Source organism: Bos grunniens, chromosome 6 (genome assembly GCF_055505025.1).
Source record: "Bos grunniens cultivar Pamir isolate PY7600 chromosome 6, Bosgru_T2T1.0, whole genome shotgun sequence".
Taxonomy (NCBI): Eukaryota; Metazoa; Chordata; class Mammalia; order Artiodactyla; family Bovidae; genus Bos; species Bos grunniens.
In genome coordinates this window covers 8,844,133-8,867,597 of record NC_141170.1, presented here as the reverse complement: position 1 = coordinate 8,867,597, position 23,465 = coordinate 8,844,133, and the positions used below count along the sequence as shown (strand labels likewise).

The 23,465-nt window shown below is 44.2% G+C and overlaps 1 protein-coding gene across 3 annotated transcripts in view; it reads right to left on the bottom strand.

Annotated features, from left to right (window-relative positions):
* The window catches only part of BOD1L1 (biorientation of chromosomes in cell division 1 like 1), a 53,405-nt gene that overhangs the window by 25,067 nt on the left and 4,873 nt on the right, over positions 1 to 23,465 (bottom strand). For 2 of the 3 annotated variants that reach the window (XM_086407485.1, XM_086407483.1), the window contains exons 3-12: positions 19,164 to 19,354; positions 18,064 to 18,678; positions 17,341 to 17,490; positions 15,289 to 15,455; positions 14,065 to 14,176; positions 13,272 to 13,410; positions 12,164 to 12,236; positions 4,160 to 10,103; positions 2,037 to 2,101; positions 901 to 985 (exon numbers count right to left, since the gene is read on the bottom strand). In XM_086407485.1, coding sequence (XP_086263611.1) covers positions 901 to 985; positions 2,037 to 2,101; positions 4,160 to 10,103; positions 12,164 to 12,236; positions 13,272 to 13,410; positions 14,065 to 14,176; positions 15,289 to 15,455; positions 17,341 to 17,490; positions 18,064 to 18,678; positions 19,164 to 19,354 — 7,541 coding nt within the window. The remainder of the gene's footprint in view (positions 1 to 900; positions 986 to 2,036; positions 2,102 to 4,159; positions 10,104 to 12,163; positions 12,237 to 13,271; positions 13,411 to 14,064; positions 14,177 to 15,288; positions 15,456 to 17,340; positions 17,491 to 18,063; positions 18,679 to 19,163; positions 19,355 to 23,465) is intronic. The other variant, XM_086407484.1, reaches the window with a different exon arrangement.

The window sequence follows — 23,465 nt, the reverse complement described above, 5'->3', positions numbered from 1 at the left end:
TGAATCACAAGTCTCAGCACTTCGCCCACGAATGACAGCACAAGGTATCTTCCTAGAGGCCAAGGGTGGGAAAGCGATTACTTCTGCTGGGGATTAAGAGAGAAGGTAAGAAATTGGGCCTTTGAAAGATGTCTCTGCTCCTGGATCATGCTTTGCCTGAACTTTTCAGTGTTTTGCATGCTACAGACTGGATGTTTGTGTCCCCTTCACACTGAATATACTGCCACCCACCCCATATATTAAAAATGTAATCCCCAATGTGATGGTGTTGTAGTGAGGGTCTCTGGTGGGTGGTCAGATTTAGACGAGGTCATGTGTAAAGTGGTCCTGAGACCGAAGTGTTTGAGAGCTGCTGTCCTAACTCTGTCTGAGGCTGAGACCTTCCCTTCACACCTTTAGTGGACACTGAAGACTGGTGCAGAGAGAGACTGAGAAGAGGCTCTGCAAGTGGGGAGGAGCTTCAGTGACGCAGCAACGGCCAGAGCCCAGGGGTCAAGAGCATGAGGTTAAAAGAAGTGGGCAGACGGGCGAAGACTAGCCTTCTGGAAATGCGCTTGTGATGGCATCTGGAAGGACAGGGAGGGCCACAGAGACACGCTTGTGGGCAAGAGCAAGGGTCTGCTCCAAGGCAGCTGGTTTGGACACAGTTATTCAGAGGCATCAGATTTAAACACAACCTTACGTGATTCTGACTGATGTTAACGCTTCATGAAGAAAAAGTATAAGTTAAAAATGAAATAGCAAAGAGTTTTTTCTCTAATCTATGTTAAAAAATGATAGGTAAATCCATATAGCCTGTCAATGTTTTATTACATATTAGCTATAAATTTTAAGTGGTGATAAAAGGTAAACCCACATGTAAGGAAAAAAGAATGTGAACAACCGCTAAAAGGAGTTTACCTGTTCCACTCAGCTTTCTCCCACTTGGACTTGCTGGTGGTGCTGGCATTTCATGATTTTTCTCTTCTTCTGATGGCACAAATACCTAAAAAGTCCAAGGCACCATAATAAGGTTATGAGGTTTTTGAAATAAGAAGGTAAGTTTAATTTACCTGAAGGGAATTAAACAAAACACTCAGCATCCTGTCAACCTTTAGGAACAAAAAGGTGAAACTAATCTCGTATTTCATCCATCAATGGCTCTCCTATTGCGCTAAAGTAAAATGCTGAGTACAACACACAAGCCCTTCCTGATCTGGTCTCATTTCTTCAAGAGGCTTGAGGTTTCAGCGCAGCTCACCCCTGAAACACTGCAATGCCCAGGACTCACGAATGGCTCTTCCCTTTCTGTGTCCTCGGGTACACTTCCAATGTTTGCAGAAGTCCACTCCAAAGTCCTCCTGCAAGCCGCCCCCCTCCACCCACTGGCCCTGCTGTGAGTCGAGGCTCCTCTGCACTGCGTTCACAGCCCCCATGTTTGCCACTATCTTGTCACGTGGACTCGGAGGCGCCAGGAGATCAGGCTGGAAGGGGGCACGGAGACTAAACTGCGTAGAGCACACAGGCTGTGACAGAGGAACAAGAAAACCTCCTCCCAAACTAGATTTTATTCTAAATCCAATGAGAAGTCATTGGAAATTTCAAGCAGAGCAATGACATGACCTAATTTATGTTTTTCAAGCTAACTCTCAGGGCTGAGTGAAGACTGGAGGAGGGGCTGGAGAGGAAGCAGAATGGGGACACTACCTACCGGGGTAGAGGCTTAGACTAGGTGGTAGCCGTAGAAACAGAAATAGGTGGACTCAAGGTACATTTTGGGAATGGAAACTATGAGAACCAGCAATAGATGAAACGTGGGGTGACTGAGGGTGACCCTTGGCTTTCTGGTTTGAGTGGATGGAATTGATGATGGTGCTATCAGCTGAGACTATTCAGGTTCTGAACTCTTCCCTCACACGACGTGTCAGTAACAGAACTGAAATAGCTTTGGTACAGTGAGAGCTGGGGCTGCATTCTGCTCGTGTACATGTATCTGTACATGGTGAAAAGGTACATACACCACTGACAGTTCAGCATAACTGAATGATCAGCCATACCTCAGGTTTCAAGTTGGTTTTCAGTCCCAATCTTCCCACAGCATTTGATGGAGACTCTTTTCTGCCTAAAGAAATGCAAATCATTCAATCAGTTTAAGAATTTGCTTGCAAAATACACCTTGAGTCAAAAGGTAACAGGATGTTGTCTAGCTGTCATCTAGACACGCTATGCCCTCCTCCATCATGTTTAGTTTCCTGTCAGTAGAAAACAATAAAGGGGAATACGCCCGAAAATTCTCAGATAAAAGGCAAGGGGTCATTCACTCATTTCGGGGGGATGGGATGTGTATAAAAATGTTTCTGGCTGTTATGCTGGCTGGCCACGAAGAATGATACTCTATCATTTGTGAGGACGTCTTATTTCCAAGTATTTTCCTATAGATATCTGTATCAAGCTTGTCCCTAAAAGAAAACATTCAAGGCCACTGAGATATATTCCTAATAAAGATGGTGATTTGTGAACAGACTCATTTTACTTGCTTGTGCTAACACAGCAAAGTTGAACATAAAGTTAAAAACTGTGAAACAGATAAAAAGGGAACAGAATTTTCCCTGGTAGACTCAAACCTATCCCTTTCTTTCCTTCTCTCCTCTGTCCTGAGACTTGTTCCTCTCACTTGCCCACATGGACGCCTCCCAAGAAAACCCTTCCTTTCTCCAGGAGGCTGTGGGCTTATTCCTTGCTAAAAGTCCTTCTATTTCTGCTCCTTCAGAGGGAAGGAGAGGCAGGAGGCAGGAGGAATAACAGACTGTAGCAATGGCTGAGTCATAGAAACTTCCAGAACATTCAACTCACCCTAAGTTAAAGTCAACAGAAAAATTTTAAGTCATTTATTTCAATCCTTGGAACATCTCTTAGTGTCTCCTAAGTCCCTATAAGAAACAGGACTAAATCTACTGGCCTCAGCCTCCAGAGTAGCACTTAGGTGATATTTCAGCTTAAAAGTGCAGCTTGCTCCCATTTACACAGAGTAGCGAGGAAGACAGCATCCCTGCTCGCTTCCTGTCCAGCCCACGTACCCCCTTCGAGTTCTCATAGCATCCTGTTAAGCCTGTCCTAAGCACCTGTCACAGTGCCATGTCACAGCCTAAACACAATATGTGGCTGGATTCACAACCATCTTCCCATCATCTCTGAATCCACAGTGGTACCTGGTATAACATGTCTGAAGTGGGTGGGTGAGTGGTAATCAATGACTGAGCTCCAAGCTTACAGCTTTGAAAAGTACCAACAAGTTTCCAATAAGACCGGCACTCTCTGGAATCTAGCAGGAGGGAACACGATTCTTCTTCAAATACTAAGCCAGAAACTAGCCCACATGAACAATAAACGCTGCTAAATAAAACATAATGTGCTTCCTCAATGAGAAGCAGCCAGCTAGACTAAACTGACACGTACCTGGAACCTGTAATAAGTCACATGAGGGCTGGGACGGGGCTTGTTTTGTGCTATCATCCCCTTCTGACACAACAGAAAGCTGAGGCTCAGATGTGATTTTTTTTTTCCTAAGAGGCATCCAAGTACCATGCAAGTTATTTAAACTCTTCGAACGTTCATTTGTAAAATGAGGTGATTAAAAAAAATGCTCATCTCATACACTGCTGTAAGGTGCCTTCATTTTGACTACTAAGAAGCCTGAAGGCCAAAGATGTTTAGTAACTTGCAACAGTCCTGTGGACTACACTTGTCCAGCCGATGAGACAGCTGGAAGCCTCCTAACTGCCCACGTCGCACATGAGAAGTGGGTCTAAGACTAACCATTTAAACGTGATTTTAGAGAAGCCTGGCTCTCAACTTGGATGACAGTGATTTTGCTATATTCTAAAACCAAAACCTCCCTGGTGGCTCAGACGGTAAAGTGTCCGCCTACAATGTGGGAGACCCAGGTTCAATCCCTGGGACAAGAAGATCTCCTGGAGATGGAAATGGCAATCCACTCCAGTGTTCTTGCCTGGAAAATCCCATGGATGGAGGAGCCTGGTGGGCTACGGTCCATGGGGTTGCAAAGAGTAGGACACGACTGAGCGACTTCACTTTCACTTTCAGAACCAAAACCATCTTAAATATCCTCTACATACAATTATCTTTATAAAACACAAAAATTTGCACTTAAGAGTCTCACCTCGATCACGCAAATTTTCTTCAGAAGAAACAGTGACTTGAAGACCTTCTTGCTGGCAGGATTTGGTCACACTGTTATCTTCTCCTGTTTTCTTAGTGGATGCTGGGACAGTGCACTGGCCACGGTGGTCACTCCTGCTCGTCAAGTTCTGCTCCTGTTTAGCAGCTGAGAGAGCTACATTGTAGGCGGTGGGAAGGGCTGCTGTGTGGGAAGGAGCCATTTCTGACTCCTGGCCATTAATACATTCAGCGGTGGTGGTTTTCAAGTGCCCCTCAGGACCCCACTGGTCATCAGCTTTTTTAGCACCAGGATTGACTGCTGTCAAACAGCGCACACTGATGGTGCCCTCGGGAGCCTGCTCTAGTCCTTTCGGGTTGACAGGCGAGTCCCCACTCCCCCCTGCTGGGCATCTCGCTGGCGTGCTGCCCCCTGATGTCCCTGCCTCAGGCCTTTCATCTTCTCTCTGAACTCTGTCTGCACAGTCCTTGCCAAGCCTCTCGCTCTCTGCCACAATCCCGACACCTGCAGAAAGCATACTGACCGACACCCAGTCATGCTCTTCCCCAGTGCCCCCTGCCACCACAGGGCCCACTTCTTTTCCCCCTGTGGAGGGCCCAGGACACTGACACTTGTCCTCGGCCATTAGGCTGGACAGAGGGGCCTCAGGCTTGCTCATCATCGTGGCTGATGGGGCATCCTTTCCTTTGGGGCTGTCTGCACTCAAATGAACCTCTTCATGCCTGTCGAGACCAGCAGGGGCCAGCAGGCATTCGGCCGTGCTGGTGGAGATGATAGCGGCATCGCTCACGTCCTCTGTGCCAGTGCCCGCGGGCAGCTCCTCCTCCTGCGGGACGGCGCCCGCCATGACCGCCTCACAGCCTTCCGAGGTGCTGGTGGAAATCATGGCCATGTCGCTCGCCTCTTCCGCCGGCCTGACCGAGGCCTGGGCATCCTCTCGAGCGACAGCACTGGACACGGGGCCCTCGCAGTCCTCTCCTGAGCTTGTGGAGATGATAGCGCTGCCGTCCTTCTCTTCCAGGACGGGTTGCTCATGTTCCCTTTCCCTAGACACACCGCACACAGAGGCTTCGCAATCTTCTGCGATGCTGGTGGAAATGAGCGCACATTCGTCCTTCTCCTCCTTGCTGGTTGAAGCAAGGGGGCTCTCGGCTTGCGCAGGCGCACTGGGCGTGGGCCCCTCAAAGTCATCGGCGCTCACCAGGGCCAGCGCTTTGGCTCTGTCTTCCACGGCTGCCACGGGCTGCGGACTCTGGGCACCATGGAGGGCTGTCGCGCTGGAAATGGGCACTTCGAATTCCTCCCCGATGCTTGTGGAAATCATGGCACACTCGTCTTTCTCCTCGTTTCTCGCAGCCGTGAGTTGGCTCCCGTCACCTGATGCTGCGCTGGGCATGGGGGCCTCGAACTCCTCCATGTTCACTCTGGGGCCCTCCGCGCTCTCTTCAGGTCTCAAGGCACTTGAATGGCCAGCCCTCATGTCTACCACAGTGCTGAGCTGTGGGGTGAGATCGTCTGTTGTGCTGGTGGAGATCACCAAGCCCTTCCCTTCACCTGAACCCCCAGCCACACCAGCCTGGTTGACGACACTGTCAATGGCCGTGGCGACCGCAAGGCCATCACAGTCTTCGTTCTCTACGGAGGTGATGTCACCCTCATCTTTTTCGCCCGGTGACGTGTGAGGAGGCTCATGTTCTGGCACAGCAGCGGACACGAGGGCCTCGTAACTGTCCCCCACCAGGCCAGTGGAGGGCGTGGTATCGTCGGCTTTTTCGTTTCTGCTGAGCTCACCGTCCCTGCGGTCTAAAGCTGCGCTGGTCATGGGCCCCTGGCGACCTTCAGAAGCGGGAGCCGCCATGCCCTCCCCTGCAGCCCCGCTGCTCACGCTGCTCTCCACGACCCCTTTGGCGCTGGAGCAGATCTCTGCGTCTTTAGTGTCCTTCTCAGCGCCGCTCACGCTGTCCACGGTACTCTCGTACGCATGCGGGACGGTGCCACCGGCCTCGGCGTCCACACGCCCTGCCACAGGGCCAAGCTGAGCGTCTCCGCCTGCGCTCTCGCAGACCGACATCCCTTCGCTCTCCTCTTCCATCCCTGTGCACGTGGACGCGTGCCCGACCTCATTCCCCCGGCCCGTGCTGGTCACCACGCCCTCCCCTTCATCCTCGTCCTCCTTGGCGCCCGTGCTGGTCACCACGCCCTCATCGTCGCAGGGGCCGGGGGCCACCACCGGCGCATCAGTGGGGTCTTTGGCTACCGTGCTATCCATGGCACTCTCTTCGTTTTCTTCGGATTCGGAACTCAGGGCGAAGCCTTCCCTGCTCTCCTCTGAACCTGTGCAGCTCGCCAGGCCCTCCCCGTCCTCCTCGGTTATCCCGGTGCTGGTGACGGCACTTTCACCCTCCGGGCCGTCCATCACAGAACCGCTTTCCTCCTGGGCGGCGCTGGCTGCCGTGGGGGTGGGGGTGTCTATGGGGCCCCCAGGGGCCCCCGTCACCCTGCGCTCCTCCTGAGGCTCCACCCCAGCTGCGGAGCACAGGACACTGCCGTCTCTTCTACCCCCTGCCCCTGTGCACGTCACCGTCCCCTCGCTTTCCTTCTTGGGCCCTGCTCTCGGTGGGCTTCTCTGGAATCCATCCAACTCTTCGTTGCTTAGGGACCCCTCCCTGATGTCCATCCCCGCACTTGTTACTGCTCCGTCGCTCTCAACCTCACTGATAAACCTGACCGTTCCTTCCACGAGTTCCGAGTCTCCACCTGAAGACCCATCGCACTTGCCCTCAGAACCCGCACTGGTCACAGCGTCATCCTTCTCCTCGGTCGCTGCGCTCCTGGCGTCAGCCTCGGTGGTCCCCGTGGGGGCCGTCACGGGGTCAGCTGCTCTTTCTTCAGGCTCGGCCAGGGCGCATTCCCCACTTTCTCCCTCTTTGGTGCTTGTGAGGAACGTTTCGCTTTCTGCAAATCCTTCTGTGACGACACCCCCACCTTCCTCGGCTGCAGCAAAGATGGTGCCTTCTCTGGCTTCCTCCCCGACGTGAAGAGGGTGGTTTTCGGAGCACGTGCCCGTTGTGAGGCCTTCGTCTGCCTCGATGCTTGTGCAAGGCATGGCCACCCCACCCTCCACCGTCTCTGCAGATGTGGTTGTGGCAGTCCCCGCCTTCACCAGGTTTAGGGGAACACCACTGTCCTTCCCCTCAGTGCTGCTGGCGATGGAAGCCTTTTCTCCTCTACTAGGCCTGGCTGTCGGAATCTCAGCTTTCCCGCTCCTTTGATGTAGAACAGAGGACACGGCATTGCTCTCAGCACTGGTGTCCACCTCACTGTGTCCGTGCCTTCTGTCAGCATCGGCTGGTATGTTTTCAACTTCAGCTGGGCCTCTGCTCTGCTTAAGTCCAATAGTATCTGTTTTTGTACTCATGCCTACCACCTGATCAACAGCAACACCAACCTTGTGGCCATTTTCTACAGAAGCCCTAACTGTCTGCTTCGAACTTGAGTTACTTCCTTTCCCATCCACATCCATCAAGCCACCTTCTTTGTCAATGTTCTCCTTTTCCACTGTCCTGTCCCCTGACTCACTGCCAACAGGCGTGTCTACTTTCCCTTGTCTGCTGTGCAGTATGAAGGCCTGTGCACCTTCTGGAATGTGTCTTCTGCTCTCCACGCTGGCTTCTGCTGGTGTATCTACTGTGGAAACGGCATTGCCTTTTCTGCTGTCACTTGTCCTAGGGACTTCTGATTCCTCATCAGTCCAGCTTTGCTTAGGGATTTCAGAGTGGTGGATGAGCGAGGTGCTGGCTGTGGTACCTTCTGACCCACTTCTTCTGTCAACTAAAGGAAGCACCCCTGAATCGTGGGACTGTTTCTGAGGCCCAGCAGTCATGGAGCCTAAGGACGGGGCGGGATCTACCTTTGTGGAATGTTTAAGAGTGGGGTCTCCTGGAGCAAGGCGTTCTTCGGTGGGCCTGGTGGTGTTTTTCAAATTCTTCTGTGCCCTGTCACTTTCTGATGGGGCACGGGGTAACAAACAGTGACTCATTTCGGAGTCTACATTCATTTCCTGAGTTTCTTGTTGAGCAGACTCCTTTTCCTCGGAGTTAGGTTTGGACACAGAGCTTTGGAGATGCATTTTCTTGGTCAGGGTGCTTCTGTGGTCAGCGTGCTTTTCGGAATTACCAACAGCTCCTGTTCCACGCCCCGATTTACAGGCCGGAGATGCTGTTTTTGACTCTCCCATGGGAGTCTGTAACTCCTCCTTTAGGACTGCAGCGGTAGTTTTTTGTTTTGTAACATTTTCTGAGTCAAGTTCTTGCTGAGAGCTACTGCTGCCGTCTTGGGTTTTGCGGACTTCCACTGCATTTTCCATGGCTGGCTCGGGATCAATTTCCATTGGCTCTTGTTCGGGCATCAGGGCAGGATCACCACTTTTTTTGGGTCTCTGAAGGGAGGAACTACTGGGAGCACCTGAAGGGTTTGCTGCTGGTTTTTCTTCTCCTTTAGCCATTTCTTGGGATACGCTGCCTCTTCGATTTTCACACAACCTTCTACTTAACTTCTTCTCTACGACTGAACTACTTCCTCTGGGCTTCTCATGACTGCCGTCAACTTCTTTTCCATCCTTGTCCTCTGTTTTGTTGTCTTCCTTCTTTTTCACGTCCTTACTACTGTGCTTTAAGCTCCTGCTTTTGTGCCCGTCTGACAACTTTCTCTCGAGTCTGGTGGAGCTTGACTCTTTCTCACCCTTGCACCTCTCCTTTGCTAGTGGCAACTTTGCTCTGTGACTAGACTCTCTCTGCACACTATGCGCTGAAGGGGCCACACTCTCTGACGTGGGCTCCACACCGCTTTCCTCAGAAGGTCTGTCTTCAACTCTGGACTTCCGCTGTCTCTCTGGCTCACCTTCTTCAGTGTTCTTCTCCTTCTCTGGTTTTGGAGTGGTTGCCAGTTTTGTGGTATTTTCTTGTGATTCTGTTTCAGATGCTTTCAACTGTTTGCCTTGGCTTCTGGACTTAGACTTCAACACAAGTTTATCTTCCAACAAGCTCTTGGTTCTTCGCCTCTCCTTGTGAATCGCCTCCTCTGGTTTTGAATTACTATCTGCGTTAGTCAAGTCATTATCACATTTATCCTCGGAGTAACTTTCGCTTCTTCTCTGTACTGTGCTTCCATGTTGCCTGGAGCTCAGAGAGTCCTTCTGAATTTTAGAATCACTTGATCTTCTTGATTTGTGCTCTGCCTTGGTTTTGTCTGCTGACCCGTGTCTCTCTTTCTTATTTTCTTTACGAACATTCTCGTCACTTTTTATAATATACTCAGAAACTGGTTTACCATCTTTGCCCAAAACTGACAACTTCCTTTCATTCCGGTGTTTACCTCTTCGTTCAGCTTTATCATCTGACGACAGTTTTGCTTGTTGAGTCGTCTTCTGAACGTTTTCATCTCTCGAGCCTCTCTCGGAAGAGTGAGGCTCGGGCTCATCTCCTGCTTTATGAGCACTGTCACCTCTGTACTTGTGTTTTGTAGACGGTTTGTCTTCTGACAGAGTTTTCTCCTTTTCAGGCTTCTCCTTGGAGGATTTCGCCTCTTTCTTAGGCAGGCTTTTTAAATGTGGTGTTTCTGAATCATCTTTCTTTAGATGCTTTTCGTTTTTAAGCGTGCTCTTCTGTTTCTGGGGTTCTTCTGTGCCACTTTCTGAGCGTTCCAGTGGCCTTTTTCCGTCCCTCGTGTCAGTCTCTTCCTGCACCCCTTCCACCACAACAGGGGTAGAAGTCCGTCTTTTGTGTTCCCTTTCTATTTTGGATTCGTTTTTGTTTTCATCAGCTGGATGCAAAGACTCTGAAAGTCTTCGAGCAGGTTTACTTGGTTCACTCTTTGCATGGACATGCTTTAGATCCTTTGAAGAAGATGCTTTTTCCTTTTCACAATGCTGTAAGAAAATAAAAGTTAAAATATAAGATCTAGTTTTTATATTCAAATCTAAAATTTGGGTGCATTTAGTATGTTGAACGTTGTAACATGCTTGTTGTTGTTGTTTAAGTTCCTAAGCCATGCGACTCTTTGTGACCCCATTTACTGTAGCCTGCCAGGCTCCCCTGTCCGTGGGATTTCCCAGGCAAGAATACTGGAGTGGTGTGCCATTTCCTTCTCCAGGCAATCTTCCTGACCCAGGGATCGAACCCGCGTCTCCTGCATTGCCAGGTGAATTCTTTACCACATGCTACACCTTACTTATTTCACCTCTGCCAATAGCTGGTAGGTATTATTAACTTATTTCTATGCATCAGGAACCTGAAACTCAGGATGGTTCAATAATGTGACATCTTGCAACGAGTTCAGATAATTTCATTCTGGGTCTAATACTCTTCCCACTATATAGCAGCATCTTTATAGAGAGTAGTTCTTTCTCCTGAGATGCGTCCAGGCATTTGGAGGCATTCTCAGACTTTAAATTGCTAAAGCCCACTAATGCCCAGTGGTCACTAATAAATAGAAGCTGAAAGAATGACATTAGTTCTTTTTAGTCCAAAGACTTAATACCTAATGAAGGCAATTAAAAATTTTATAATGAAATAAAGTTTTCTTACATTTTAATTTAGAAATACAAATTATCAATGGGAACTTCATGAATTTAGGTTACCTGTAAGACAGTTTATTTAGGAAGCTTCAAATGCACATAGAAACTCATGGTAACTAATAGTAATCATATCATATACATCTGATGCACATGTTCATACCCAAGGGAAGATACCAATACACCAAAGCAGCCAAACCTTCCTCCTGACCCACAGTCTGGCGCTGACTGGACTAATGTTAATGACCAATGACACTTTATAATAAGGACTCATGAACTAGTTATAATTATTCTTATTCAAACAATGGGCTGAAGTCCTCAGAAAGCCCTTTGTGTCTCTGGGTCAGTTTATCACTGCACCTTTTTTACACTTTAACATGAAGATTAATACACTATTACTATAGGGACTGGGACATAGCAAGATCTTACTTTGAAATTAAATTCCACAAATAAAGAACTAACAGGGATGCCATCAACCTAATTTTACAATAAGTTCTAACCAATTAATGTGAATACAATCTTATAAGATCATTTTCCAAAGGGATTTCTCATAAAAAAAGTTAAATATTAATAATATGACATTAGAATATCAGAATATACTAAATGACTCTAATTTCTACATAAAGACATCAAGAATATTTACCGGCTATGAATAAATAATTACTAAACTATTACTGCTTCCTTTAGAAGTGTTAAGATATTCAATAGTTCAGCTATAGAATTATAAATATAAAAGTATACAGAAAGATTAAAACCCAGTGAAAACAAGTTTATCACAAGTAAAAAGGAGAAAAAATGTACTTACTGAACATTTTGAGGGTATTTTTATCTACATATTTTTACTATTTAAAATGATCACATCTTAGAAAACAGTCCAAGTGCTCAACTATAAGAAAATGCTTAAATTACAGTATATTCATTCAATGTAAGCTATATAATTATCAGAATGTATTAATTAGGAAGTTACAGTGAAATGAGTATGGGGGGGATGTTAAAAACACTATGCAAGGTTACATTTGCTCTACAAAATTATGGACATATGTGGGTGAGAAATGGAAGACAATGATAATTTGTTAGTGGAAGGATTTTAGCTTTTTCCTCCTTTTCTTTTTCATTATTATTCCTGGCTATTTTATTATCGTCAATTTAAGAAACAAGAGGTGGGGGAGTTGGGGGAAGAGAGAGGAGAAGAAAAGTAACTATTATCCAGATAAAAGATCTTAAGAATCAACTTGCCAAAATGAAGAATTTAGGCCATAATAGGATGGGGGTGTTGGAATGTTGAATGTGACAGACTTTCTATTCAAGGTAGAAAAAAAAAAAAAAAACCAGACTGTATTCTAAGTTTTACTACAAATAACTGAATGGCTTAACAGAAGAGCATTTAAAGTGGGGTTTTACTAATTAAGACATACCTCACTTGTTTTGAGTGTTTCTCTGGAATCTTCTTCAGATTGCTGTTTCTTTTTAGAATTCTCATCAATGTTCCTAGGTGGGGCAAAATGTGAAATAAGAACTTTGGACCAAAAAATGTGATTTAAATTTCTCAGGAAGATTTTTTAAAAAGCTTAGCTTTTCTTCACTATAAAACACTTAATTTGTACCTAGAGACTTGTGCACTTCAAATTAAATCCTATTCTTGGTTGACAGTGAAGAGCTAAATCCCGAATGTGAAGTGGACCACTCTTGGTCCTAGAGGAAAGTATTCTTGAAACAAAAATTTGTGATTTGTTGCTTGAAGAAGAATATGACATGGGCTACAATTTCATTTTGAAAGTCTTATCTTCTGAATAAACAGAGTAGTTCTATTTATTCAGATAGAGAAGGCTGAAGTCTGTAAGAAAAATGAGAGCCTCCTTCTCTCACTTAGTTCTGCAGATTGACTCAGCTAAAATCACTGACGTAGTTACCTTCAAGTCTAAGATAAACTTACAGAACTGCATGTTGCCGGTACAGCAATGCTATAGCCCACGCCTACACAGCCACCTTCAGTCTCTTCAGCTTTGTAATTCTTACAGAATTAACCATGATCATGAGGTGCTAAAAACAATGTTTGGCTTGGAATGCTGGTTTACGGGGAGAAGCATGAGATACTAGTGAAGTGTGTGGAAAGACTAGAGAATGGAGGCAGCGCCGTCAGTAAGAGGTAACTGAATGTCCAGAAGGGGAACGGCTCCTGAGTGCTTCAGAGGGTCTACACACTCTCTGAGACTATGGACAACTGTGTGCTTATGCACTTGCATTTCTCTGGGCAAAGAGTCCAATGGTTCCATGAGATTATCAAATAAAGTCTGCTCCCACCCCCACAAAAGAAAAAGATTAGTACACACTGTTTTGAAATATCATAGATATTAACATAATGAATTATGATACTGAAAAGAAAACCCTATTCCATGTTATTTCATAAACACGGAATAATATACACACTCAAGGTCTGACTCTTTCCTGTCATTTTCAATGCCTCTCTTCTGAAAGCTTGTTGAGAGAATATTATAATGTGAATGTGGCCAAATAAATACGTACCTGGAGTCCTTTTTCCTCTTTTTGCTTAAGGCTACCTTTTTCTCTAAAACTTTCCGTTCTTTAAGGACTTCTTTAATTCTGGGGGCTTTGGGTTCCAAACCTTTTGTTGATGATTCTTCTAAGTCCACACTACTTTTGCCTGGGGAAGAAGCAATCAACAAACTATGTTTCAGAACACAGTTTTATAAACAGTGTAATCTTTATTCTTCATTAAGATTTTCTAATCACTGTAAAAATAAAAAATGGCTTCAATATCTCTAAGTTGTATTGGAATAAAAATATTTTATGTAGATGGAGAAGTCTTATATTTTTTATCTTAAGTGCTCATATATGTACATGTGTGTATTTTACATCAAACAAGATCAGTGTCCAGAGGAAGTTCAATTCTGTCCAATGAAATATTCCAGATAAATGTTCGACATTTTAGTTAACATAAAGTATAGATGAATTCCATTAATATCACTGCAAGGCTTGAGGACTCACAGGTTAACAATAAATTTTTCAGTGATAATTCATTCCATAATCACTGGAAAATAAACTGCTATTATGTGAGTTGTATAATCTGGTATGTGATAGAATGTTTAACTTAGATATAGAAATATAATAAACATGTGACTAAATACATCAGATTAAAAAGGAAATCTTAAACATCTTAAAATACATAGTTTTAAAAATCTAAGATACAATTTTTATCACTTTATTTTATAATCATACCTCACAAGCTATCTTAATATCTAGAAGTCAATGGGGTAAGTACATAGCTTAAAATATTAAATGTTAAGATCTCTTATACCTTGACTCTTAGCTTTTGAATACTTTGTCTTTTCTGCTTTCTGTTTTCGTTTTTCTTCAAGTTTTTCTCTATTAATTTGCCTTCTTAAAAGTCTCTCTTCTTTTTCTTTAGCCTAAAACCACAAAATATTCATAATTATGCTGACAGATTCTCAAGTAAGAGCAAAAACACCCTGAAAAAAAATATGCTTGCCCTTCAGATGTTCTTACAGATTAATGGGCTCTGTAAAAGTGCCTACATACCACTATAAACACATCTATGTGTGCGCATGGGTTTCAAAAGAGACAGAAGGTGACATTTTTCCCTTACTAACTTTCAGAATGCCATCAATTTCAAGGTATCATTTGGGGAAACGGTGGTTTAATAAACTGTTATTCCAATTAAAAGGCTACCTATAAAAATGTCTATGAGCATCACGTGTAGAGGTAGGTCTTTATAATTATCTGATTTTCTCAAAGAAAGATGAACTGCAGATTCCAGTGACAGGGTGGTCCTACAACAAATGTTACTTGCTGGCTATACTCTTAGGACCCAGGGTTTGGATGTGGGACTTCCTGTAGTTGTATTTTAAACCAGGGAGGATCCAGTCATTGTGTTACTCTACCATCTCTTTCCTGCCCAGAATTCAAAGCCTCAAAGTGTCAAATACTCTAAGCATGAGCATAACTCCTGATCAACTAATCTCTTAAGAGAGAGGCTACTATTAACATTTTGGTGCGCTTCCTTCAAATCATTTTTTATGGAGTAGTATTTCCTTATTCTTTGATGCACAACTTTTCATATTTTAATGTTTCTGAAATTGTAAGCCAACTTATTAAAACTGATGTATACATACAATGAGGTAGCAGTTTCTCTAAAAAGCTGTTAATAATTCAGTGGTACATCTTAGAAGTACTATCAAATGAAGGAAATATGTGGACGACTATGCTTCCCTCTTAATAATATGTTAATGGCTGATGCCATCTCTCTTTATGGCTGGATCCATACTCGGGTCAAACATTTCCATACTATGAAACACCGAGGGTGTTAGCAGTTTTTCACCAATCATGATGATATGAACAGCTCCATCACGTTTTTATCTATTCTGCCTAAATGACAAGGTTCCTGAAGGTGGAACCTATAAGTCACCGTTTCAAATGCTCACCAGTAGCCTGTGAACAGACTAGTCAAGTATGCCAACCTGATTTAATAGGTTAACATAACAAGAGCTCAAATCTGACTTACAATAGACTGCCGCCGTTGTTCCACAGTAAGTTCGTCATCAGAATCACTATAATACTTTGAGTAAAGATATGGTTTGTGAACATAAGCATGCCGCACATTTTTTGCTTTTCCTTCACTGGGATCACTGGTTTGAGTTTTTGTTTTGTTTTGCTTGTTCTTCTCTTCATCTGGAAGAAAGTCAGTAGAAAGAAGAGCATTTCTGTCAATCAGCAATTAACATCAACATCAAGTGGCAAAAGCTGTATCAAAGTAGTTTAAGGGTATTTGTAGGTCCAACAGGAGAAATATCAGTATGTGAAAATTCAGAAAATTTTAAAGGCTATCATTCATATCTTTATTTATTTAAATTTTTTTTTTTGTTTGCTTCTTTGGCCGTGCCGCATGGCACGCAGAATTTCTCAGGGCAGGGATCAAACTCATGCCCCCTGAACAGGAAGGGCAGAGTCTTAACCAATGGACCACCAGGGACATCCTCCTGATTCACATACTGTTTCTTTCTTTCAGCTTCTCACATATCAAAAAGAAAAATTAGACCTTAAGAGTTACTTATGTTTCCTGGACAAATAGTTAATCCTCATTTGTATATCAACAGACTTGGCATGAATACTTTACCAGTATCAAGTTGAACAAATTCCCTTCAAGCCACACTTTAAACTTGAGATTTTAGTGACCATTTATGGTCTTTCGTTTATGGAAGGGGCAAGAACCAATAACTGGCCCTACAGCAAGTATACAGTAAAACCCTTCTGCCCTAGGAAGGGAGAAAAGTTCCCCATGCACAGCAAGAAGCAGTGAGTGCTACTAAGTATTGCTTTGTACTCTCAAAAGAGCAGTTTTCTTACTTTGGATCCCATACACAGAAAATCTAGCCCTGTCCAGGAAAAACCTTGAACAGATCCAATACAGCATCTAGAAATAAGATTTCCGTTTGGTCAGAGAAAGTGGAATGTTCACAGGATAAGAGCATTCTTCTCCCGTCGGTGCTCAGAAACGACCTCATGAGGATAATTATGAAGAGTGAGGAGTGCTACCCTTGCATTTTGGAGGCTGCTAATTCAGTTTTTTTAATGGATACTAAGAAAATAATGAAAAATGGGAGCAACTGAAAAATATTCATACACCTACAGCATTAAAACTTTCTACTTTTTTCTTGCCTGTGACTTTCTCTACAGATATTCTAATTCAAGTATGTGTTAAGTCGCTTCAGTTGTGTCCGACTCTGTGCAACCCCATGGACTGTAGCCCACCAGGCTCCTCTGTCCATGGGATTCTCCAGGCAAGAATACTGGAGTGGGTTACTATGCCCTCCTCCAGGGGATCTTCCTGATCCAAGGATTGAACCCATGTCTCTTACGTCTCCTGCATTGGCAGGTGGGTTCAATCCAAGAGTCAGTGGCAAATTTACCAGATGCTATCTGCAGGCAATTGCAAATAACGTTCAACATTTTTGACTTTTCAAAAAATCATAAAAAATATTTAATCACATGTTAAAGAGCAATGTAAGGTATTAGTTAGAAGCCCGGACTGGGTTTGAAATGGTGCTGTGCTCACTAGCTACGTGACTCCTGGTGACAGACTATATAGCCTACTGCCTCTTCCCTTGGCTGATTTTAATGTGTCCCTTAGCTGAAAGAAACCATAACCATGAGTTTAATAGCTTTCAATGAGTCCTTCTAGTGAATTACCAAACCTGAGAGTGGTCTTGGGATCTTGAATTTGCAATTGGTCCCAGAAATGAGGGCAGTCTTGTGGACTGTCCCTCCAAACACTACCAAAACATGGCATGTTCAAACAGGATCTCATCCAAGTCTTCTAAGAATCCTAGGGAGTGGAGGTAAGAGAAGGAGAACCTAGACTTGTTGAGGTTTAGTAACTTACCAAGCTCACTCAGATAGACAGTCTTGGAGCTGGGACTCAGAAACAAATCTTCCAACTAAGAGTCCCAAGCTCCTGCCACGGCGCCACACTGCCTTTCACGACACAGCCATCTGAACTTACAAACACTGCTCAACAGGAAGCTTCCCAGAGGCTTTACTAAGTAAAATGCTTTACCATCTGATGTAATCTCTCCTTCTTCCATGCTCTCAGACATCACAGCCTCCTCCTCAGTGTCTTCTTCAAAAGATGAAAGGTCACTGGTGTGGACGGAGCTAACTGTGATGTCTGTAAGTCCATCCACATCAGAATCTATCATAGAGATATCTACAAGAAAATGAAACACAGAAAACAAATTGTCTTGTGGTAAGAACAAAAACAGCACAAGATTCCTAAATTACATTAACATTTTTCTGCTTTAACTGCTCAAAGAACTTCAACTTCAGAAATAATCTCTCACCATTAGTAACCAATATCAAATAAGGTAGAGCTATTTTCAGCAAACAGAAAGCACGGTTAGCCTATAAAATGAATAAAACTGATAATCCATGATGTGAATGATATATAAAAAGCAAATCTTATGTAAATGAATTATTCACTAGTATTTTAAAGATTAGGATATACAACAATTAACTGGCTTGGAATAATGTACGTGAATAAATTATGAGTTAAATTTATAAGGCTTAGAGTGTCTCTGTTCATTTGCATTGTCAACTGGCACATGAGAATGAAAGGAAATATACAAATGCTTAATGCTCATCTTTTAGCAAAGAGAATATGAGTTTTCAGGATTTTAAAACACAAGTAGCAAATATAGTTATAAAACTTTGAAGGCAAGTGTGATGTGCCCTCAAGGACACTGTGTTCTTTAAACTGTTGTAGACTTTTCCAAGTTTTTACCTTCTTTTGTTCCTTCACTGGTTTTAGCTTTACTATTGGTTTTTTCCGAAGGAAGTTTTGAACATTCTACTTCTTTATCCTTTGCTTGTTTTTCATCTTTTACTCTTTGTACATCTTCGCTCCTTTTTGAGTGATCAGTTTTCTTTTCAGTCTTTTCCTTCTTCTCTTTCTTTCTTTCTGCCTTTTCATTGCTGTCTGGCTTCTTTTCACCTTTATCTGCTGATTTGCTTTTTTGGTCACTGCTTTCTTGTTGAGCATCCTTATTTAGCAGAACTGAACTAGTACTTTCTCTTGCGTGATTCTTCATTTCTTCAGCTGGACAAGGGGGATCACTAAGTTCTTCAGAGCGAGGGGCAGCTTCCTGCCCTTCCCCTGCAGAGTCGGCTGTAGGTTTTTCTTTATCAGCTGTGTCCTCTGAAGTCCTCTCTTTCTCAGCACTAGTGTCAGTGCTTGCCTGAGACGGGGTTTTTTTGGACATTCTCTCACTGGTCTTGGCATTCGACGTCTCTGTTGAAGCCCTGGCAGCACTAGCTTCTTGGTTGAGAGAAGTGATGGTTTCCAAGATGGACATGGCATCACTGGCCACGTTTGCACTGGGCCCGGGGGCAGGGACACCTTGGAGGGAAAGACATGTTTTAGAATAAATTTGTGCAGAAGGTAAAGCCCTCTGCAGACTCAAGGCCGCCTGCCACTGTCAGTGTTACGTGACACACGCACATACACTTTCAGTCTTTCAGGCACTGGTGCTGAGACTCAACACACTCTAAATTCTCTACCTCTGTAACACAGACTCAGGCATTATGCAAACGTGAGAACAGTCTAGTTCCCAGAAAAAGAATATGTTCTCTAATTACTGTAATTATTGCCTCTACTGAAACACACACACACCCATCCACTACATTATTAAAGTAACTATTATTAAAAAAAAAAAAAAAAAACAACTGTTATGCCAGTTCAAGAATCTGGGTGATAATTAAAATAACTACAATTTCATGAGAGTGGCCAAAAAGAGAAATATTTTAATGAACTAAATACCCCTAACTTGGTAATCAGCGTAAGAAGAAAAGCAACGGGACTGACCAAGAATGAAAGCAAAGCACCTTGTGTGATGGTGGAGGAGTCTGGTTTCTCATCCTCGGGGGCTGTGCTGCCGCTCGTGTCCTCCTTATGACTGAGCGTGGCCAGAAACTCGTGCACAGCTTTCTCCACCTGAGGTCTGAATGTGTGGTTGATCTTCGGATCCACAACCTGAGAAATAATTCGGTCAATACCAGACTCCAACATTCCTGATCTGAAACACAGGATAATTTACAGAAAGGTGAAAAACAAAAACAAAAATTAATGTAGTATTAAACAAACTCCTTTTAAGTAAAGCTGTATCAATTACATATATGTTCTTCAACTGCCCCCTCTCCACTCTCCTTGGGTTACAAGAAAAATACACAATAGAAAATAAGTTTCACACTACAGTGGCATTTAACAAAGGATACTGCAAAAAAAAAAACTACATAAAATATGTCACATCTCCACTGTGTCACCAGTGGAGATACTAAAGCAGACAGAACAAGAGCAAAACAAAATACCTTTAGAACTAGACAGAGCACGTTATCTAAAGGCCAGGCTTGTAGGTGACGCTTCTCTTACCTCAATCCTGCCCATGGCAGACAGGGATAAATGACCATTAAAGCGGAATTCTGGGTACAAAATAAACCTATAGATTCTACAACTTTTTTTTTAAACAGAAAGATATAAGTCTGTTTTAAGTATTAGTGTGCCCACGAACACTGAAGAATGCACACAAAGTGCAATTTCCCTAAACTTACAAAAAAGAAAAAAAAAGGAAAACTTTAGAAGAACAAAAACAAAGCTTAAAACTTTTGGCCATCTTATTATCTTCTTGCTTTAAAGACTAAATGATTTATTCATTCTACAATCACGTTCTAAGTGCCTTATACACAACAGGCACCACACTAGCTACTGAGCCACTGCAAATCACACCTGGTCTCTGTTCTGCTGGGGGTGAGAGACACAAAATACAACGTGACAGCTGCTAGGACATACAATGCACTATGAGAAAAGAATATTATCATTATTAGCCATCCCTGAGATGATTTGCGAATGCTTTACAAAGGAGAAGACATTTAACCTGAGTCCTGATTTCCAGAGAAGAGAAGGGAACAAAGTGTTCAAAGAAATATCACACGTAAGAGACAGAGGAGCAAAGGGCCAACAAAGCCTGAAACACGAAGAAAACCGCAGAGGCCTCTGAACAAAATAGGAGGACATGCATTTATTTGAAGAATCGCACTTCAACCTTGTTTCTTTCTAACAGAGAACCTGAGCAGTCACAGTTCCCTGGACAGTGTTGGGACAGCAGTTTGAGGCCTCTGGCTGTCCCTGCACAGGGCTGAGGTGTCTCTCTCTACGCCCTGCAGGGCTATGTCTGAGTGCCGTGCTGTCTGGAGTGGAGGATGGATGCGATTCGCCTTTCCCGAGGCACCTCGCAGCCCTGAGATACTACAATTCCATTTATGTGGGCCATAGAGAAAAATGAGACACCACTGCACAAAGTAGGTAACCTGCTTTCTAAAGTTCTAAGACTATTAAAAAAAAAAAAAGCTAATCCTCTGAACACTGTTACATCTTGGAGGTGTCTTTAAAATGTGGCAGGTGGAAAAGAGGCGAAGACAAGTCATCTGAAAAACGTTCTAAGGTGCAAGCACAAAGGCACGAAATGAAACACACCCTTCAGGTGGCTGCCTCAGTCTCTTTCCCTGAGGCCCACACGCCGGCCTCCGTGTACTTAGGTCCTCGCTCTCTCAGAGGCCCGCTCTGATCTCAGAAACGGAGGCCCACGCTAACAAGCACACTGTTCCTCGTGGGTTCATTCCAGTGACGTGTGGGTGCAGCCGGGGCTGCCTCACCAGAGGAGGGGAGAGGTCATAGCTCCAGGTTCAAGGGCAAAGCCAAAATGCCAGCAGCTGGCACTGTCTTGGTTAAAGCTACTTTCTTGTCTTCCTTTAAACAGTGTACAGTTCAGGTCATCACTTCTGAGCTCCCTTGCATTTTAAGGTTCTGTTGTACAAATGAATGCATAAACAGAGTAAAACTTTTTTTAAACCACTGAGCTGGCAGATTGGTTACTGAACCATGCAAAATTGCAGATATTGAACTATCTTGTCTTATGAAAATGGCAACTGTAAACAGTTCAATCTGAGACAAGTGAGTATTTCTCAAAGTATATGCAAAAAAACGATCTGAAATTGTATTTACAGGTGCAAATACGTTCCTATACCATTGGTAGTTGTCGTCGTTTAGTTGTTAAATCGCGTCTGACTCTGTTGCAATCCCATGAACTGTAGACGCCATGCTCCTCTGTCCATGGGATTTCCTGGGAGGAATACTGAAGTGGGTTGCCATTTCCTTCTCAAGGGGATCTTCCTGACCCAGGGATCAAACCCACATCTCCTGCACTGGCAGGCGGATTCTTACACACTGAGCCACCAGGGAGGCCCTATACCATTAGTTAGACACAACTAAAAGTTACTCTTTCTTTAGAGTAACTTAGAAATGTTATTTAAGAGACATAAGTTTACTAATGTAATTTAAATGAAAGAACAGTTCAATTAAAAATAAGTAAAGTAGCTAGAAGAAAATGTCCAGATTTCCCAGTAAGAGCAATGCCTAAACTACCCAAGAGATGACAATTGGCCCGCTCTAGTCCACAGAGGAGGGTCCTCGTCACCCACAGGCAGACTGCTCTAGTGTTAACTGCCGACAGTCACAAGCACCCCCTACTGCAGCGTCCAGCAATCCCTCACCAAACAAGGTTCTGTGAAAACGTCATATGTTGGTACAACAATTTTAAGTGCTTGATTTTACATGGGCAAGACTGAGTTTAGCTCTCTTTAAAGAACAGAACAAATGACCGCTTCCCGGCTGTAAAGGTGTTGCGTGCCAAGAAGTCAATTTCAAGAAATGTGCCTTCCATTTAGTCTCTTAACATATGAAGAAAAAGACAAAAAGAATCTAAGACCCTCCCCTTTCCAAACACGCTTTTAAAACAATGTTATTCTTTGTGAAAAAGGAGGCAGCTATGCACACTGTTGCGGGCTGGTGCTCTGTAACTGTGGGTAATGTCTGTAAGTCTCCTGCCCCCACCCCCCAACCCGGCCTACCCTTGGCCCCCGACCGACCCCTAGCCTCCAACTTGACCCCTAGCGCTCTACCCCCTATTTTGGTTACTGTTCTCCTGAAGGTCTGGAAATGAGGAAGCCCCTAGGCCTGCTGCCCAACAGGAAAGGCCTTGACTTCTCCCCAGAAGCTATCAGATGCAGCCCTCTAATGGCATCTTGTGATCTCACCTGGACTCTTTCACAGGTTCCTGAATATCTTTTAAAATGTAGACAACAAACCTACTGTCAAATTTCCCTCTTCCCTTCTCTTATTTTCTAGGACACGCAGTCTGAGCCCCAGGTTCCTGGTTTCTAGGATTACCTGCAGCTAAATGGGTCTTTGAATCAGAGTGTAAAGTTTTATTTGTGGGGCTTCCTGTGGGTGAACTATCAAGGGAGCAATACACTAGGTAGGTTTGCAAGGTTCCTGAGGGACAAGAGGGAATTGAGGGGCAACAGCTATAAATTATGCTTCCTGGTGGCTCAGGCGGTAAAGATCCGCCTGGAATGCAGAAGATCTGGGTTCGATCCCTGGGTTGGGAAGATCCCCTGGAGGAGGGCATGGCAACCCACTCCAGCATTCTTGCCTAGAGAATCCCCATGGACAGAGGAGCCTGGCAGGCTACAGTCCATGAGGTCTCGAAGAGTCAGACACGACTGAGGGACTAAGCACCCAGCACACAGCTATAAATCAGATTTGTTTACCTGTTTAAAAAGCCACATTTCGTCCCAGTAGATGAACTTGGACATAAATATTTGTCAAGGCAGGAAGAATAAAGCATTTTTAAAATAAAGTGGTCAGCTTTTCTAGGGTGTGAGGCAGGGAGAGAGGGTTCAAGTCTTCTAATCTTGGTGAATACTTATATTCATGAACAATATTGTAAATCTGCTCTTTGGGGGAACAAATATGATCTTTTTAGGGCCATCTAAACATTCCGGCTTTTCTCACTCTCTTCGTGTTTGCCAAGAAAAGGACCCTGACAGGCCCAAATGCACCACCACTCCCTTTCTGGTTATATTGTCACTAAAACCCACAAGCAAAATCACAGTTAAATTAAAAACAAAACCAAAACAAACACAAACCAGGAGAGCCCCTGGTGGCCCAGGGGTTAGGACGCAGCACTTTCACGGCCAGGGCCAGGCTTAAGTGCTGACCAGGGAGCTAAGACCTGACAGCCTGCTAGGGCCAGGCTTAACTGCTGACCGGGGAGCTAAGATCCGACAGAC